Source organism: Cucurbita moschata, unplaced genomic scaffold (assembly GCF_002738365.1).
Source record: "Cucurbita moschata cultivar Rifu unplaced genomic scaffold, Cmos_1.0 Cmo_Scf00019, whole genome shotgun sequence".
NCBI classification, from domain to species: Eukaryota; Viridiplantae; Streptophyta; class Magnoliopsida; order Cucurbitales; family Cucurbitaceae; genus Cucurbita; species Cucurbita moschata.
Window position 1 is genome coordinate 305,970 of NW_019268535.1, and position 17,142 is coordinate 323,111.

General features: G+C 36.8%; 3 protein-coding genes across 4 annotated transcripts; 1 reads left to right on the forward strand and 2 right to left on the reverse strand.

Moving 5' to 3' along the window:
- The first annotated feature begins 1,785 nt into the window (after positions 1-1,785).
- On the forward strand, positions 1,786-3,496 carry LOC111457167 (protein MOTHER of FT and TFL1-like). Of its 2 annotated transcripts, none has more exons than XM_023099330.1 (4): positions 1,786-2,089; positions 2,216-2,277; positions 2,394-2,434; positions 3,054-3,496. In XM_023099330.1, the coding sequence occupies exons 1-4, from the start codon at positions 1,892-1,894 to the stop codon at positions 3,284-3,286; spliced, it is 534 nt and encodes a 177-aa protein (XP_022955098.1). In that variant the 5' UTR covers positions 1,786-1,891; the 3' UTR covers positions 3,287-3,496. The 2 variants fall into 2 exon arrangements, with proteins under 2 accessions (XP_022955098.1, XP_022955099.1); XM_023099331.1 differs by having other exon boundaries at positions 1,787-2,089; positions 2,216-2,265.
- Positions 3,497-5,930: 2,434 nt separating this feature from the next.
- LOC111456689 (laccase-1) lies at positions 5,931-8,941 on the reverse strand. The gene is made up of 5 exons (XM_023098662.1): positions 8,828-8,941; positions 8,545-8,720; positions 8,101-8,345; positions 7,190-7,318; positions 5,931-7,110 (listed from the first exon to the last, which is right to left on the reverse strand). Exons 1-5 carry the CDS (start codon positions 8,939-8,941, stop codon positions 6,020-6,022), a joined length of 1,755 nt encoding a protein of 584 aa, XP_022954430.1. The 3' UTR covers positions 5,931-6,019.
- Positions 8,942-10,821: 1,880 nt separating this feature from the next.
- LOC111457160 (mitogen-activated protein kinase 9-like) lies at positions 10,822-16,367 on the reverse strand. The gene is made up of 13 exons (XM_023099323.1): positions 16,172-16,367; positions 15,954-16,019; positions 14,452-14,860; positions 14,241-14,368; positions 14,079-14,138; positions 13,530-13,679; positions 13,154-13,309; positions 12,919-13,056; positions 12,632-12,705; positions 12,311-12,412; positions 11,889-11,945; positions 11,721-11,808; positions 10,822-11,146 (listed from the first exon to the last, which is right to left on the reverse strand). The coding sequence occupies exons 2-13, from the start codon at positions 15,969-15,971 to the stop codon at positions 11,069-11,071; spliced, it is 1,458 nt and encodes a 485-aa protein (XP_022955091.1). The 5' UTR covers positions 15,972-16,019; positions 16,172-16,367; the 3' UTR covers positions 10,822-11,068.
- Between the last annotated feature and the right edge of the window lie 775 nt (positions 16,368-17,142).

Here is a 17,142-nt window from a genome sequence, read left to right on the forward strand (position 1 = left end):
AGGCTAAACTCGTAATTTAGTTGAAGGTAGAAGGGTTAAAATTTAGGGGTAGTTAAATTTTGAATTGCATGAGAAGAATTGAGAAGGTGGTTAAAGCAAAGCATGGTTTGTTTGGTTGTAGATGTGCTGGTGCCGCTGATTCTGGCTTTTTCATGCAAATCTTAGCTGTGAAAATGGAGCTTTATACCCAACAATGCTTACAAAATATTGGTGATATCATCAGCAAGCAACACCCATTTCTTTATATACATCTCATAAAACATCGTTATTACAATACAATCGAATATTCTTTTGATACGATTAGAGTAGACTTGTTCGGGTTCATTCACGATTAGGTTTCTTTACTGATTCGTTCTTGGTTTTGTTGCATACGTTTTTATTTTCGATTAAAAGATGTTGAAAGGATGAATTGGAAGATGATCATCTCCGAGAAATCAAATGTCATATGATCACCAAAGAATAAATTTATTGCAATTCCATTGCTTTATTTTCTCAAATAAAGTTATATTATATTTGTTCAACCACAAATTAAATAAAAACACGTTCATTCTTTAGTTGTCTCATTCTGATTTGTCTATTTCGATAATAACACTTCTTATTGTTTTATCTGAGCGTCTTTTCAGGTTATTCTATCTAAAAATAGAATTTATCGTTTAGTTGTCTCTGATTGTTCTGATTGTTTTATCTGACGCGTTATCCTATCTAAAAATAGAATTTAAAAATAGTATTATTTTCTGACATAATCTATCTTTGGGAGGAGCTATTGAAAAAACTCTCCTCCCGACTTCTATAGAACAGCTGAAAAAACTCTCCTCTCTCATTTTCCTAATCTTATTGAAAAGTGGGATGATAACTAAAACTCTGTCAAAGATTTAGTGATTGATAGAAAAAATCAAGAACTCAACCATAGCTACAACTGTCACAGATTTAGTAGCAGACAAGAAGAATTAGGAACTCAATAGTAACTTATCACAAATTTAGTGGCTAAAATAATCCAAAACTCAATAATAACTAAAACTTCATATAAATAACCATGGTATGTTGTAAAAAGAAATGAGGGATGAATCCCCTTATTTTCATGGTAGAGGCAAGAACATAATGAGAATTAAAAAAAAACTAGAAATTGAGTTACGAATTGGATGATGTTCTATGAGTTGTAGCAGTTCTAGGATGTGACTTGGAAGTGATCGAAAGCTTACGAAAATCACAAGGCTCGAGATTCAAGAATTGAACCTTATATTGATGTCCCATCATTGAATTCTTTTTCATTGTTGTGCAAAGATATCATCACCGAATATCAAGTTAATTTTCGCAAACACCCATAAGAAAAAGTCCCGAGAAAAAGTCCCTTTAAGAACGGATACGAATTACTCATTCGAAGAGCAATTCTATTAAATATTCTTTAGAGTTCATGTATGTAAATAACCCCAAAAGTAAACAAAATTCTAAGCTAAAATTGCAATTTGGAAAAATTATTTAACCAAATTGACACAATGTGTGGAGTAGTTTTACCATAGGAAGCATAGTAATTATTGAAATTTCATCCCTCGGTTATTATTCTTTTTATTTTGTAAAGTTGACCCTTAAAGGAGGTAGTGTTGTAACTGATGGAGGACATGCTGGCACGTGGGTAGAAAAAACAAAGGGACGGTGGTTCTACCACGAGGCCAGCCTCACACGTGTAGAATACTGGAGCTGTATGATTTACGTGAGCCTGTGCATGTTCCATGGCTTCACAAATCCCACCACCATTTCCATCGCCAAAGCCATAGACATTACCAAATTTGTATCTATATAAACCCCACTTCCCCCTTCACTTCAAACCCCATCACCCTAATCGCCACCAAATTCAGCTCCCTTTCAATTTCCGTGCCTTTTTCTGTCCTTTTCCATGGCGGCCTCTGTAGACCCTTTGGTGGTGGAGCGAGTCATCGGCGATGTGGTCGACATGTTTGTGCCCTCGGCTACCATGTCGGTCTACTACAACTCCAAGCATGTCACTAATGGCTGCAACCTTAGGCCTTCTCTTACCGATGATCCTCCAAGGATCCTTATGAGTTCTCTTAATCTCTCCGACTTTTACACTCTGGTTTCTCTCTTGCACTCTCTTTTATCTCCTTCTTTTGTTGTTTTAACCTCAATTTGAAATGTCTTTTTTAGTATATTGTGCATGCATGTCCTTAATTCCATCATTTGGAATGTTTGTGGCTTCTAGGTGATGGTTGACCCAGATGCTCCGAGCCCGAGTGAGCCCTATATGAGAGAGTGGGTGCATTGGTTAGTTTTGCTCATGGATATCTAATTTTGCTTTGTTTATAATCTACCATGCTTAAACGGTTATATCTTCGTATCTTGATTGCTTACCTAGCTTCTTTGTTGCATGTTATGAACAGGATTGTTGTAGACATCCCTGGAACTGGAAATGTGAGCTTAGGTATACAACATAAAAAAATCTTCCTTTTATTTAACATTTCTAATCGATTTCTTACATTTTCATCATTCACAAGCTTCCAAGCACAACAACTTGGACCAAAAAAACAAAAAGGCTCATACCCTTTGTTGTTTTTTTTTGGGAAGAAGCTAAGTTGGCATGCATGGTTAGCTTCCACACATACATACATACATGCATCCATGTGTGCATGCTTACTTTATGTATACATCCATCCTTGTCAAGGAATATGATGCTTATTAATTACGCATGCTTCCTCTAAAAGTAAATCAAAACCACTATTTTTATCCTCTTTTCCCCTCATTTTTAGCTTAGAGATTTAGTAACAAACTCCAACAACATCATCCAGGAAAATGTATTCTCGATTGAACTCAAGAACCAAGGACTAAAATACTAATGTTGTAGCTTGGATTTGAAGAACACACACCCTTTAGATCGTTTTAGTAACTTCATCCACGCGTAGGAGGAGTTGATATCGTTAAGAAGAATATGAAGATGAACACGTGTAGGTGGGGTTTGTGCCACTTGTTTATGTGACCCAACAGAACATAGAACATATAATAGTGTTGTGTTGTGTTGTGCGGTGTGGTGGTGTATGTTGCAGGAAGGGAGATCTTGTCGTACACGGGGCCTTGTCCACCCATTGGAATTCACCGCTACATCCTGTTGCTGTTCAAGCAAAAGGGCCCTATTGGAATGATTGAGCAGCCAGCCACCCGAGCCAACTTCAACACTCGCCACTTTGCAACCCACCTCGAACTCGGCCTCCCCATCGCTGCTACCTATTTCAATGCCCAGAAGGAGCCTGCTGCTAAGAAGGTTGCCACCGCAGCGTGAATGCAATACCCACCCGTCACCCGTCACCAGATCATCCATCCGTATGGATGTATCTATAATGCATAATAATAATATATAAAAGTATGTACAAGAATAAGAAAGAGTATACAGCGAAGGGAAGTCCTAAGGATCTATGCTTCTTCCCTTCACCTCTCTTCACTCTCGTGTTTCTGTTTTAATTACTCTATGTCGATCCTTTATATATATATATATATGTATGTGTGTTTCTATGTTTTATGGTCGTGATAGTTCTTATCCTTTCTTGATAACATCATTAGCGGTTCTATTATATTACGGACCCTTTTGACTATGTTGTGCTTGGATGTGCTTGGATGCACTTATATTCCACAAGCCATTGATGGGTGAAGACCGCCCCTATTTAGTGATTCACGTGCCACTACAATAACATGGTATCCAAAGTGAGGAACCAAAGTCCATTGCCAGTAGAAATTGTCCACTTTGGTCTATTGTGATCGCCGTCAGCCTCACAATTCTAAAACATGACCCTACTCCAATTCATGACCCTGCTCCAATTAGTCTCGGTGACGGGCTCTATTACCATTACCATTTGTAATAGCCGAAGTCCTACTTCAATTAGTCATGGTGACGGGCTCTATTACCATTTGTAACAGCCCAAGCCCTACTCTAATTAGTATTGATGACGGGCTCTATTACCATTTGTAACAGCTCAAGCCCACCACTAACAGATATTGTTCGCTTTGGTCCGCCGTCAGCCTCATTGTTTTAAAACGTCTCTCTCCCTTGGAGAGATGTTTCCATGTCCTTTAAGGAATGTTTCGAGATCTCTCTCCTAAGGAAAGGTTTCCACATCCTTATAAGAAATTATTCGTTTCTCTGTTCAATCGACGTGAGATCTCCCACTAACATAGACCCAAGACCTAGCTAAATCTTTTCAAGAAAGGAATCCGCCATTAACAAGCTATGTGAAAAATTATCGAAGAGACCGCTACAACTAAGTTAACATTGACAATTCTACACCGTTAGATAGAAACTACAATACTCAACGATTTATAGGTATCGACCTCATTGAATAATTTGTCCACGTGCATCACTAGAATCAAACAGGTGTGAGGCTAGCTCTGCTATGTTTGGGCACATGGCAGCATGAGCGGTATGAATTTGAAGTTGAAGGCTTTAATATGGTTATGGAAGGTCCACAGATTGTTAAAGCAAAAGCCAAAGACTTGTTTGTCTGCTTGTTTGGGGCCGAACAAATGGTGACAAACTATTGTTCTTCTTCCCTGCAGGATTCCCTCCATGCAGTTCTTTTTCCACACACATTCATAAGATTTCTAATATATATATATATATGTACATGCACCTCGGTATGTACGTATATCGACATCTTTCGTTGTCGTTTTCTAGAGGAGTTACAAGTGGTAGACCAAATTTAAATTTGTAACGGTCCAAGTTCATTGTTAACAGATATTAGGCAGTTACATATTGCTATTAGCGTTATTGTTTTAAAACGTATATGCTAAGTAGAGGTTTCCAGCTAATATGAGATTTCACGGGGCTAGGAAGAGATTTCCATACACTTATAAGGAAGGTTTTGTTCTCTCTCCAACTAATATGAGATCTCACAATCCACTTCTTTTGAGGGCCAACGTCCTTGCTGTCACATCGCCTAGTTTCTAACACGGATACCATTAGTAACAACGATATGTAATGTGATATGAACTAAGAGACATCATTATACAATATGTTTCAATGAAGATGTGAAAAAAATATTGTTGAAATTATCAAAAGATATTTCAATTCATGCCACGTTGAGTAAGAATGATGTTTCATGTTATAAATTTTGGGTGGATTAATTTAGAGTAATTTAGAGTTATTGTATTTCATTGATGTATTTTAAAACTTTTAATTTACTTTTGGCTACAATTACATAATGTTTAGATTACACTTGCATAATGGTTAATTATGGCCATTAAGTATGACTGTTAACTCTTGGAATGCTTTAGTAGTTTAGGTTGCATGTAGAATCATTCAAGCTCGACAGGATCAATCTTGCTTGTAGAGTGATTCGAATCTCAATCAAGTGTTCTTGCCTTGAGATATTTGATCAATAAGAATCATTCAAGCTAGACATGATCGATCTTGCTTGTGGAGTGATTCGAATCTCAAACAATGTTCTTGCCTTGAGATGTTCGATCAACAAGGTAATTCGAATCTTACTCCCCTTGCAGTGATTCCTTATCGTATCATAACGGGCCAAAGACAATATCTATTAGTGGTGGGCTTGGGATAAAATTATACGAACAACGAGTACAAGACCTTTCTAGGGCTTGCTTTCGCTATACCCGAGTGATTATTTGACTTTAATAACGATCAATCCTATGATGTATGGTGGAGTTAGGCTTCATCAAGTGACGGTAATCTAAATTACCGATCGAACTCACTCAAAAGTGGAAGAAGTGATAGACTTACGTTACAACTAAACGATTATTTGACTTCAACACCGATCGATCCTAAGATGTGAGGTGGAGTCAAGGTCCATCGATGACGGTAAAAAGTGATAGATCTGAAACTCGAAAATAGTGTGTACTACTCGTTCTGCTACAAACTACATCAAACCATATCCCAAAAAGTTTGAGAAGAATGCGTAGGATGAATATCAAAAAGTTCTTAAACTTTTAGAATTATTTATTTAATTCTTGAATTTTTAAAAATATTTTATATAAGTTAAATCTAATAAGTTCGTGAATTGTTCTAGCAGAGAGGAAGATCCTTAGGAGGAGGAAGCAGAGATTTTGATTCGCCGACTCCATTTCGAACGATGAGTCCCATTGCAAGACCCCAAGAGGTATGTCCTTCAAGATGACAATGTATGAACCAAGCTCCTGGATTGTTCGCCCTGATTCTGATGGCCGCCCAGCCTCCGGTCGACACCGCTACTGTGTTTCTCTCCGGCGGATCGACGAGATTATACTTCGCCGGATCCCTGGCCACATTGAAATTCCCAAATCCTCTGCCGACGACGAAGAAATTGTGCCCATGGACATGAATTGGATGATTCTCCACATTCAAAAAACTTGTCCCCTGAAACACGATTTCCAAATCTGTCCCGTATGCAACTTCCAAAACCCTAGTTCCAAATTTTGCGTTCATGTTGTACGTCAATGGGTTCACACCCGTGTAATCATAAACCTTCGGAGGTTTTTCTGGAAAATCCGAAGAGTAGGTCTTAGTAGCCGTGTTCCTGTAATGAGATTCCAATATGGACAAAGCCGGACGAACGAAGGATTGATTGTTCATAGAAGCAAAGAAGCTCTTCCCGTTCAAACCCTGGCAAGATTTCCCAGATGGGCAATCTTGAAGGTTGAGGCTTATAGTTATGACAACTCTTTTATGAACTGTTTTAGGAACATTACATGGGTACATAGGAGATCCAAGGCTGCGGAGTTTGTTCAAAAATGCCGTAGCAAACGCAGTATCCTTCATTTCTGGGAGGTTTTCAGGTACTTTTGAGCTAAATTTCTTGATTTTTGTGCTGTTGTATCTCAAGAAGCCAATGGAGGTGGAATTGTTGAAGGGGAAAATTGAAGTTACATAGGGTGTGATAGTCATTGGGAACATTTGAGAGTGCTCTGGAACTTGATCTGTATTGAGCAGGAGAGTGGTGGTTTGGCCAGGAGCTATCATAATGGCTGTGGTATTGAAGGGCTTTGTGTATGCAGCATCAACTTCCACCACTGTCAATGTGTGATTGGCTATGGCGAAGAAAAGTTCATTGTTGAGTGCTGCATTGATGACTCTCAGCAGGTAAGTTTTCCCCCTTTCTACTGTTGAAATGAATGTGTCTGCATTGATTGATTGTTGTGATGATTGGAAATTATGTTTAGAAATGAGAAGTTTTGGTAGTGAAAGTGTTGGATTTACCTATGGTAGAGGAAGGATATAGAGGTCCTGGTAAGCCATTTATGGTGTAGGCATCAGAAACGTTAGGCCCTCCTCCATGTTTCAACATCTCGTTTTCAACTTCTTCCACATCTCCATTCCACCATTCACCTGTGTATGTGAAGTAAAAACTGAAGAACTAATCATCACAGATCATAGATCATGAACTTTTAGGAAAAATCATCAAACCAAAGCATCTAAAAGTACTGAAACAATGAAGGATTGGTTTGGAATGATTATTCGAAAGAGAAACTTTTAAATGAAAACACTGTTAAAAACCATGAATCTTTCTCTAGAGCTCTCGAACAAAGTACACCTTTTGTTCGACACTTGAGTCACTTTTGACTACACCTTCGTCCCCTTAATCGAGGCTCGACTTCTTCTTTGGAGCCCTCGAACAAAGTACATCCTTTTTTCGACACTTGAGTCACTTTTGACTACTCCTTCGAGGTTGACAACTTCTTTGTTCAACATTTGAGGATTATATTGACATGGCTAAGTTAAGGGCATGACTCTGATACCTATTATAAGCCACGAACCTCCACAATGGTATGATATTGTCCACTTTGAGCATAGGCTCTCATGGTTTTGCTTTTGGTTTCCCCAAAAAGCCTCATACCAATGGAAATGTATTTCTTACTTATAAACGCATGATCAACCCTTTAATTAGCCGATGTGGTACTTATTTTCCAACAATCCTCAACAAACACTTTTTCTATGAGCTAGGGAGAAACACTAATGTTCTCTGTTTAAGAATTTTTAAAATCACTTTTGATCATTAAACCAAGTCACTATCAAATTTTGATTGGTTTGAGAAGTGTTTAAATGGGTTAAAAGCATATTTTATTCTTTCTAAAGTCATCCCAAACTCACTCAAGACGAGCGAGACTTACCAAAGAGAATAGGAATCTCAGCTTCAATGGGAGAAGAGGAGAATGGGTAAGGCATGCGAGGGTAAATGATGAAGGCACCATGCACAGAAGCTCGTTGCCATGAATAATGTGCATGCCACCATAGTGTCCCTCTTTGATCATTCACTGAGAACTTGTATGTGTATGATTCACCAGCTCTGATAGGACACTGTGTTATGTAAGCTGGACCATCTGCCCATCCTGTTCTTAGTTGCTTCACCCCATGCCTGCAAATCATCAGATTTGTTATGGATTGAACTTGTTTAGCTTAGAGTTGAAAAGTCGAACTTTTTTATGTGTAAATTTGCTTATTTATAGGCTCATCTCGTGGAGGGAAAAGCCAAAATTGAGTTCTAAATGTGTAATGTTGTTTGGCAAAGAATGCTTTGTTCTATATTTAGAGCGTATAGCATGTTTGAAACTTACCAATGAATGGTTGTATTTTCATTCATGCAATTGTTGACCTTGATTCGAACAGTATCACCTTCATGAACTGCAATGGTTGGCCCTGGATACTGTCCATTCACAGTTAGAAGTTGCTTTGTATGGCCCAACCTTCTCACCTTCTTCCACTCCACCTTATAGGAAACAAAATCATCACACTTTTGAGTTGAAATGGCAGAGTAATGTCAATAACCACCAGGATGTTCATATGTTTTTAGAGCCAAAAAAAAAAAAACAAAAAAGACGCTTTCTTCATCGAGCTTACATTAAACTCAAAGCGTTTAATGACAGGAGAAGCAAAGCTAAATGACACAAAACCAGCTAGGAAGATGCTTATGAATATCAGCAACATCCCACATTGCTGGCTGAGGCTCCCCATTGTCATCAAGTTAGCTAACAATCTATATACTACACAAAGTTGCACTTTTTGCTCACTTTGAACTCAAATTGTGCTGTCATTTGGCACAGTTTGTGAATCCTTTTAAAGTTGTGGGGGTTGGTGTGTAAGTGGGGTTAATTGCTGCTGATATCGTATGGGCAATGTCAATTGGTTGTTTAATTATTGATATGAAGATTAGGTGTTTGGCTACTGAAATATTATTGATTCTTATTGCATTTTACATGAAATTATCATCCTATTTACAAGCTTTGCATAAAGTTCCATATAGTTTTGTTTAATTTGTCAACTTCCTAGATATCCTCTTGCCATTTCAATCAAAGAACTTGATTATTAGTGTGAAAAATCAAGACCCAAAATTGAATTGGGTTGGTATGAGTTTATCTTGTTTGTAAAGTGATAATGTTAAGGTTATCTAAGAAATGAGCAGCTTCAGACCACTTTGTTACAGATGGAGGCTCGGGGACGGTAGACACATCGAGATTAATGAGGATCCATGAATCGCTAGTATAGGGCGCTTCAAGCCAGACTAGGCCTACGAAAACTATGAAGGTCGTTATATTGACTCTTTTAAAGATGGATCTGTCAAATGTAGTAGAGTCTAGTTGTCCCATGAGAATAGATGATTGAAGCTAACGCCCTATATAATTTAATTTAGTGGAATAATTTTGATTTAACACGTTCTTTTCGTTCTTTGGGGAGATGTGTTCTACTCGACAAAAGTTTTATGTATGATTATATTATTATTTTTCCTGTTCATGAATGTTGAAATATTGCATTAGAAAATTCAAATGGTCCAATATTGCAAGTATATTGCATCTACTCCATTTGAAATTTGAGTGTCATTGGCCCTACCAGGGTTGCCTAACCTTCTGAATAAACTTAGTAACATTGCACTGTTTGAATTTTCAAAATTTCCCCAAATATTATATTCTATCAACATCAATTTAAAAGATTAATCAAACCGATTCTTCTACAAAATTTTCAGCCGAACTAGCTTTGAGTCTCTACCCAGTGATTAAAAAAAATGTGTATTTGGTCGAGTATAGCTAATATGACTTTCTTGATCTATAGTTCCTCTTATTTCTCTCTCGACTCATGCTTGAATCACCTAAACAGTTTGAACCTTCGAAGATTAGGTGGGTAGGTGAAATCTCCCGACTCTAATTGTTTTTAGGAGAGACCTTTCTTTTGAAGTGGTTGTATCCTACCCTAATGAGTTGAGAATTCGCCCAAAAGGCCAAAATAACATTAAAATATATAAAGTTCAAAAAGTGGTGGCTCTAATTTTATGAAGTTTTTCCCAATGATACAGCCATAACAAAGAATGCAACCAAATAATCCCTTGGACAGCAAGTTGGAAGCCTATAATTATATATATACACACATATAGATATATATAGATACAGATATATAAGGAGCATTTTTTTCTATGCTGATGATCTCAGAATGTTGGAAAGCAAGTAAGAGGGTTGGTAGTAGAAAATTCTTGGCAATTTCTTCTTCCTAACAGTTACATTTTATTTTTAGTACCAAGTTTTAATGAGCTTACAAATGCTCTTTTAAACCTCTTCATTTGGAAACAATTTAGAAATACTTTGGAAAATGTGTAAATGAAACTCTCGAGAAGATAGAAGATTTCCAAGCATAGTAGCTTTTGAGCCTATGAGAAAAGAGACGCTCAAACGTCTCATTACAAATTTTATGACAATCAAATGTTATTGGACTAAATAGTGGTATCCCGTCAATTTAATGAAGTTGCATATAGACGAGTCTAAATACGAGATAATAAGAAAAAAAAATCTAGTTCTCTTTCTAAAATGAGTGTTAGGGTGTATTAACACATATTTGGCAAACAAAAATTCAGAAAGTACTTTCTACTTGGATGGAACAAACTTTTGCATATTATTTACAAGAAAAGGGGTGTATTTCCTCTATATTTCAATAGTTCAAAGATGAGGGACAAAATCATACTCTTCTTGTTCGTTCATTAAACTTAAGGGACCAAAGTGAAATTTGCCTCATCGAGCACTTTTTCTCCCAGGGAAATGGTGACCAGATCTCACCTTCTGCCTCCTGTCTTTAGCAGCTAAATATATGAACATGAAGTCAACTCTGAAGGACTGCAATCTTTTGAGTCGATTCATCAACTGCTTCACTTTTCACCTCAGAACTCGTTTCTTCCTCCTGTGAAGATTTATAAATGCATAAAAGTTGCATCAAAAGAGAGAACTTTGGTACTGATGTACGTTTCCTTTTAGTACTTACTTTTTCATTTTCACTTTCATACTTCAAGAGAGATTTGAGTCATACTTTTAATAAGTTGGTTTATTATAACTAGGGTTCATGTAAATTGGATTTATGGAGCTTAACTTATTTCTTTCTATAAGCATACTAACATAACAAATTTAGATTTGATTTCCTAACCCTATGCTAAACAATTCTATCTCATGAGCTAAGTGACTTAAGCTCTACATCTATGCAAAAAAGGCTTAGAAATATATAAGACAGATTTCAAATGTATCTCTTTTATCTCTGATAGGACATATGATCACAGAACCATATATATATATATATACACACGAGCTAAGAGTTTATCATTGTCATCCAAAATGATTTGAATATATGGCCGAGATGTCTAAATATAACATATCCCTCGTATCTGTTTTAAACTTTGAACCGATCACATCTAATGCATCAAAATTCTAGCAAGATGAGTGATTCATACGAAGGAACAAGGAATAGGGATACTATTTATTACCTCAGACTTCTCCTTCGGTATTACCCCTACACACCTCGATGCACTAATGCTAGCACTTTTGAAGAGGTGGGCACTCTTCTCTTCCCCCCTGCGTTCATTTTGTGCATTTGAGTTTATATTTCCAGAAACAATTTTGGAAGCCATAGCAAAGAAGAAGTGAAAACCTACCTTCCAAATTCATTGTTATGCTCTGCGTTCTTGTGCTCAGGTGGAGTAACCCGCTCCCTGAAAATATGATATATGATAAATTTAGATGGAAATGAAGTATTTACTGCAAATCAATGCGTACAAATCAACCTTCTGAGCGTTCTTGTGCTCAGCGTTCATTGTTATGCTCAGCGTTCTTGTGCTCAGGTGCAGAATTTCATAACTTACCCTCGTACAGGAAATAAATTATCATTCTGATACCATATTTCTCGACACAAGATCTTAAAATTATAATATACTGCCACAGACCATCAATCCTTTGTCCAGAAGGAGAACAGAGGAAAAGGATATAGACAATGCTTATTAGTTATTTGATCATGTGGCTTCTTAAAATTGTATCATTGACTTGAAGAGAACAACCAAATTTCTATTCGAATTATTACCGAGGTAAGGAAACGTTCTGCCTTTGAAGTGGAGCACTTCTTTGACCTTTACTGAAGTTCTCTTCCAGATGCGCAAACTGAAGTTTAAATCGATCAACACCACTGACATGTGCAAGAGGAAGAAATGGATTATTAACTGATGAATCAAGCAAATATTACTTTTATCTTGGATCAACCATTTGTATCATCATAACATGTAATGTGGACTAGATTGATAGAAAATCAATATGCAAAAGAAAGATTGTTTACTTTATGACATAGGCCCATTCCATAACTAATTGAACTCTAAAAGATGTTAATATTCAATTGTAGAGCCACTACCTTGGATAGATAAAGGTAGATTGACCTCCATCGTGTAGGCCCTCCTGACGCATTTCGGGATGATACTCTAAAATCTGTAGACTTCATCCAAGAAATTCATTACATTCTTAATTAAATTTGATCGCCCATAATTTTGGCGGGCAACCTTCATCTCCAAAACTTAGACAAAAACTTCATCAATCAAAATTTCAGATTTTCATCGTGAAGGTAAAAACTCTTCTTATATATATAATACTTAATATAAATTACTGTTAAAACAGCACGTTTCAAGTTGCTAGGCTACATACCTCTGCATAAATTAACTCTCTAACATCATCTTTTGTTAATCTCTTTCTCTCAAAGTCAAACTCAAGCTTTGAAATTGGTTGAATAGAAGGTTCAATTTCTGCTTTCGTCATATCATTGAAGTAGGAATCCGTAAGTGCCTGAAATTGGATTCAGTACACGCAGATATACATAATTACCAAGATTTTTAAAAGGATTTTACAAGGGAAATAAAATTGGTCGGCAGATTCCACTTACCTCTGCAGCAGTTAGACGACGTTTGGGATCAAATGCCAGGAGGCGTTCCAGTAAACGGAGTGCCAATGGGTCGGCATTAGGAAACTTTCGTGAGAATGGAACTGGTGTTTTCTTACGCATGTTTCCCAGGTACCTTCTTGCCTTTTCATTCCGAATCTTGAAATAGATTAAAAATACAAAAGGGTGCAAATGAGAAGGTTTCAGAGGTGAGTAAATTTGAATGATTCTTCTAACATAACTTTGATGCATGAACCTAAAATCGTGAATTATTCATATGTTTCATGCTTTGAAACTACGGAAATTCGTAAACTGGTATAATAATTGTCAGTTTATCTCATTACCCCAGTAAAACAAATAAATAACTGAGTCAACCAACCTTCGCTACGGATTCAGCATCAGGAGTTCCAAACAGATCGGTAATTAAATCTAACTGGTGAGCCACATTTTTTCCAGGAAACAAAGGTTTTCCCGAAAGCATTTCTGCAAATATGCATCCGATACTCCAAATATCTATAGCAGGGGTATACTGAGAAAATAAAATAAAATTAATCCGTCAAAATTTGACATATCACATAGCAGTCATTTTAATTCTACCCTAGAAAGATTTGCCCACGTTCTTCTTGCAATGGGCATTTAGGAAATAATCTAATTACAATGCCCTCTCAAAGTACTACTATGGTCACATGTTGTTAATGGGATATTGAAGGAGGATACAAGTATAATATAATAAACGTAGGTGTGTATAAAAATGAGCAATACAATGATTTTGGAATCATTTGAATTAGTACATCAGAAAAATATTTTGCACGTCCATGTAATCTCGAGAATCAAATATTCCTAAGCTTTAAGGACTCTGTACTCAACCACTCAACAGCTGGTAATTGAATAATTAAATGTGATCTCTTGAAGATGTAAAGTTGCTTACTCTCGAGAAAAATGATCCACAGAGTTCGGGAGCCCGATACCAGCGAGTTGCAACATAATCCTTCACAAAAGTCGAGAATAAACCCAAGGAAAAAACGAACTTGACAAATGAGTTGAATGTCATGATTTTCATAACCAAAGAAAGGAAGGAAGAAAACCTTACTGTCCAGAAAATAGTAGATGGCGCGTCACTAAAAGATACTCGAGCTAGTCCAAAATCACATATCTTCAGTCTGCAGTCAGTATTAGCAAGTATGTTTTTTGGCTTCAAATCTCGATGAAGAACATTTGCTGCATAATAATAAAGGAAATTAATGGCTTAGTTAAGAATAATTTGAGGTGACAAAGCCAATTGTATCAGTAAGAGCACCAACCGGCATGTATATATTTTAGGCCACTAAGAAGCTGGTACAAGAAAAATTTATGCTGCTTGGCAGAAAGATCATTATTTTCCTTAATTACGTGGTGAAGATCAGTCTTCATCAACTCAAAAACAAGATAAATATCTTTAAATTCTCGCTGTGAGGGGGGAAGCATGATATGTTTTATCTCTACAATGTTCGGATGATGGAGCATCCGGAGGAGCTTAATTTCTCTTAGGATGCGTATGGCATCAGATACATGCTCAAAAACATCATGAATTTTCTTGATAGCAACCCTTTCACCAGTTTGGGTGTCAATTGCAGAACCAACAATTCCGTAGCTTCCTTTCCCAATCACTTCCTGAATATGGTATCGGCTTCCTTCTCCATACTCTGTGAAAAATTCTGAGTGCTTCTCGCCCTGCAGAACCATTGTCAGCAGCAGTGAAAAACTAAAACTGGAAAAGACACATGAATGCCTAAAAGTTCTCTTTTACTTCATCTTTACCTTCTCTCTCTCTCTCTCTCTCTTTTTTTTTTTTTTTTTCCCTAGTTTGTTTGATGTCCAACGCAAAATCATAATATGCAAATAGGATTCCACACTAACATCCTAAGGAGGGTGGAAGAGATCCCAGTAATAATGATTACGGCGAACGAATTTGAGTGTTGAATTAAAGCTTTATTTCAACTATAAAAGAAAAAACACAAAATGTAACCTACGATTTTCACATGCTCTTCTTTGGGTTGCCTTATAATACATACTACTGTGATCTCCTTTTTTTCATATCAGTACAATCTTCAATAGCAAAAAGCAAAAAATGGACAAAAAACCGTGCCTATGCTTGTTTAAAATATATATTTTTTCAATAATTATGAGTGTTCGAATTAGCTTTTACACATCTTGACTACTCTCATAGAACATCTGCCTAATCCTGTTGCATTTGCCATATGTGCATGGTTAAAATTGAAATACTATGAATCAGTGATTACTTCTCCTGAATTAAGTTTGTATCATTTGAAAAGGTATAATAAATTATTATTATGAGCAACTATATAAGCGGCATTTTTCCCGTCAAAAAAACCCAGACCAGAAAATGAAACAAAAAGGAAGAGGGGCTTGTGGGTTTATCATCATCTACATGGTGAGTAGTCAAATAAGCTAAATGGACAGAGAAATCTTCATTTGATAACTGTAATACCCAGAATCCCAGAATTGAACATAAATAAATAAAAGAACTGGCTCATAGTGTAATATTACAGAAACATGAAAGCATAGTAATACATAACCAAATGGTTGTTCTTGAAAACTCGGTTGATCATATATTGGATGCAAGAAAGCAGTAAAACAAGCCAAATAATTTACATGAAGAATAACTGAACTGGATTAGTAGAACCAGAAATCCAATTCTAGTAATAAAAACACATGATTAAAGAGACGGAAATCAAATTGAGACTAAAAATACTCAGCAGGTCTGAAACAGGAAAGGGAAGATGGGGAAGAAGCTCCAGCTAACCTTACTGGCGCGATCCATGGTAGCGCAGTCTGCCTGAGAGATTCAAGTGGATTCAAGGCCCTAATCCTGCAATGTTTGACATTGTTACAATCGCTGAATTTCCAAATATTAGGTGTTATATGGTCGGAGGCCCGAATCGATTGTTCAAATGAGAAATTAAGAAAAAATGTGCGGCGGTGAAACCAACGACAAACATCGACCACGAGAATCGCACTCACCGAATAAAACCAGGAGTAGCCTTACACGGTACTGATTCAGCTCTCCGCCAATCGATTCCAGCATTTTCCGTTCTCCCTCTTTCGCGATTCTCTCGGTGGCCAATCATCTTCGCTACGAAGTCTGGTCCAATCTGAATCTCCTCGTTACGTTTTCTTGTCTCTCTCTCTCTCGATCCCGCCATTGAAATCGGCTCCAACCTCCAACCCGCCATTCTTTTCAAAAAAAAATTCATTTTGTTAATTTCCACCAATTTTATATTATATGAAATCAAATTGCATAAGCTAACTTTTGAATTAAAAAATTAACTTAAAAGTTGTACGGTGGATTTTCTTTTCACAAAATTATTAAAATATAATTAATAAAGTGGATTCATTGTGTAAAGATAAGATATACGCCTTTTGAGTTTTGTCTTTATTAGTTATTTATTTAAATGGGTTGCACGTGCGGCTGTGCTTTCGCGGCTGACTAACACGCGCTTCTCTGCGTCTCATTCGTTATCTCAAAGAATTTCTCTCTGAGATCCCTTTTGATGTAGGCAAAAATTTGTGAAGTGTTCCCCACTCGCAGTCGTGTATAAATCGTTTCACAAAAAGTAAAGACGCGTGGGTTGATATATATATATATATATATATATTTTTTTTTTCTTTTTTTTTTGTTTGGTATATTTTACTCTCGTATCCACTAAATTCTAACTACAAAGACGAGTCACTTTTGACTACACTTTTGAGGATCCTTCTCTAAAGTCCGAGTCATGCCAAGTCACTTTTGACTCCGCCTTTGAGGCTTCTATAATACAGCCCTCCTTAATTAATCGAGGTTCGACTCCTTCTCTGGAGTCCTCGAATAGTCACTTTTGACTCCACTTTTGAGGGTCCTTCTCTGAAATTCGAGTCATGCCAATTCACTTTTGACTACCCCTTTGAAGTTCTACAGTCTCTCCATATTTAATCAAGGCCCGACTCTTTGTTTG

What these genes read in the sequence shown, in the direction of transcription:
- LOC111457167 (XM_023099330.1), top strand. Translation starts at nt 1,892, where the DNA reads ATGGCGGCCTCTGTAGACCCTTTGGTGGTGGAGCGAGTCATCGGCGAT. An exon ending in TCTCCGACTTTTACACTCTG is followed by an intron (nt 2,090 to 2,215) that starts GTTTCTCTCTTG and finishes TGTGGCTTCTAG; the next exon opens with GTGATGGTTGACCCAGATGC. An exon ending in AACTGGAAATGTGAGCTTAG is followed by an intron (nt 2,435 to 3,053) that starts GTATACAACATA and finishes TGTATGTTGCAG; the next exon opens with GAAGGGAGATCTTGTCGTAC.
- LOC111456689 (XM_023098662.1), bottom strand. Translation starts at nt 8,941, where the DNA reads ATGGGGAGCCTCAGCCAGCAATGTGGGATGTTGCTGATATTCATAAGC. An exon ending in TTAAACGCTTTGAGTTTAAT is followed by an intron (nt 8,721 to 8,827) that starts GTAAGCTCGATG and finishes TCAACTCAAAAG; the next exon opens with TGTGATGATTTTGTTTCCTA. An exon ending in GAAAATACAACCATTCATTG is followed by an intron (nt 8,346 to 8,544) that starts GTAAGTTTCAAA and finishes GATGATTTGCAG; the next exon opens with GCATGGGGTGAAGCAACTAA.
- LOC111457160 (XM_023099323.1), bottom strand. An exon ending in TCTACCTTTATCTATCCAAG is followed by an intron (nt 12,413 to 12,631) that starts GTAGTGGCTCTA and finishes TGCACATGTCAG; the next exon opens with TGGTGTTGATCGATTTAAAC. An exon ending in TACCGAAGGAGAAGTCTGAG is followed by an intron (nt 11,147 to 11,720) that starts GTAATAAATAGT and finishes AAATCTTCACAG; the next exon opens with GAGGAAGAAACGAGTTCTGA.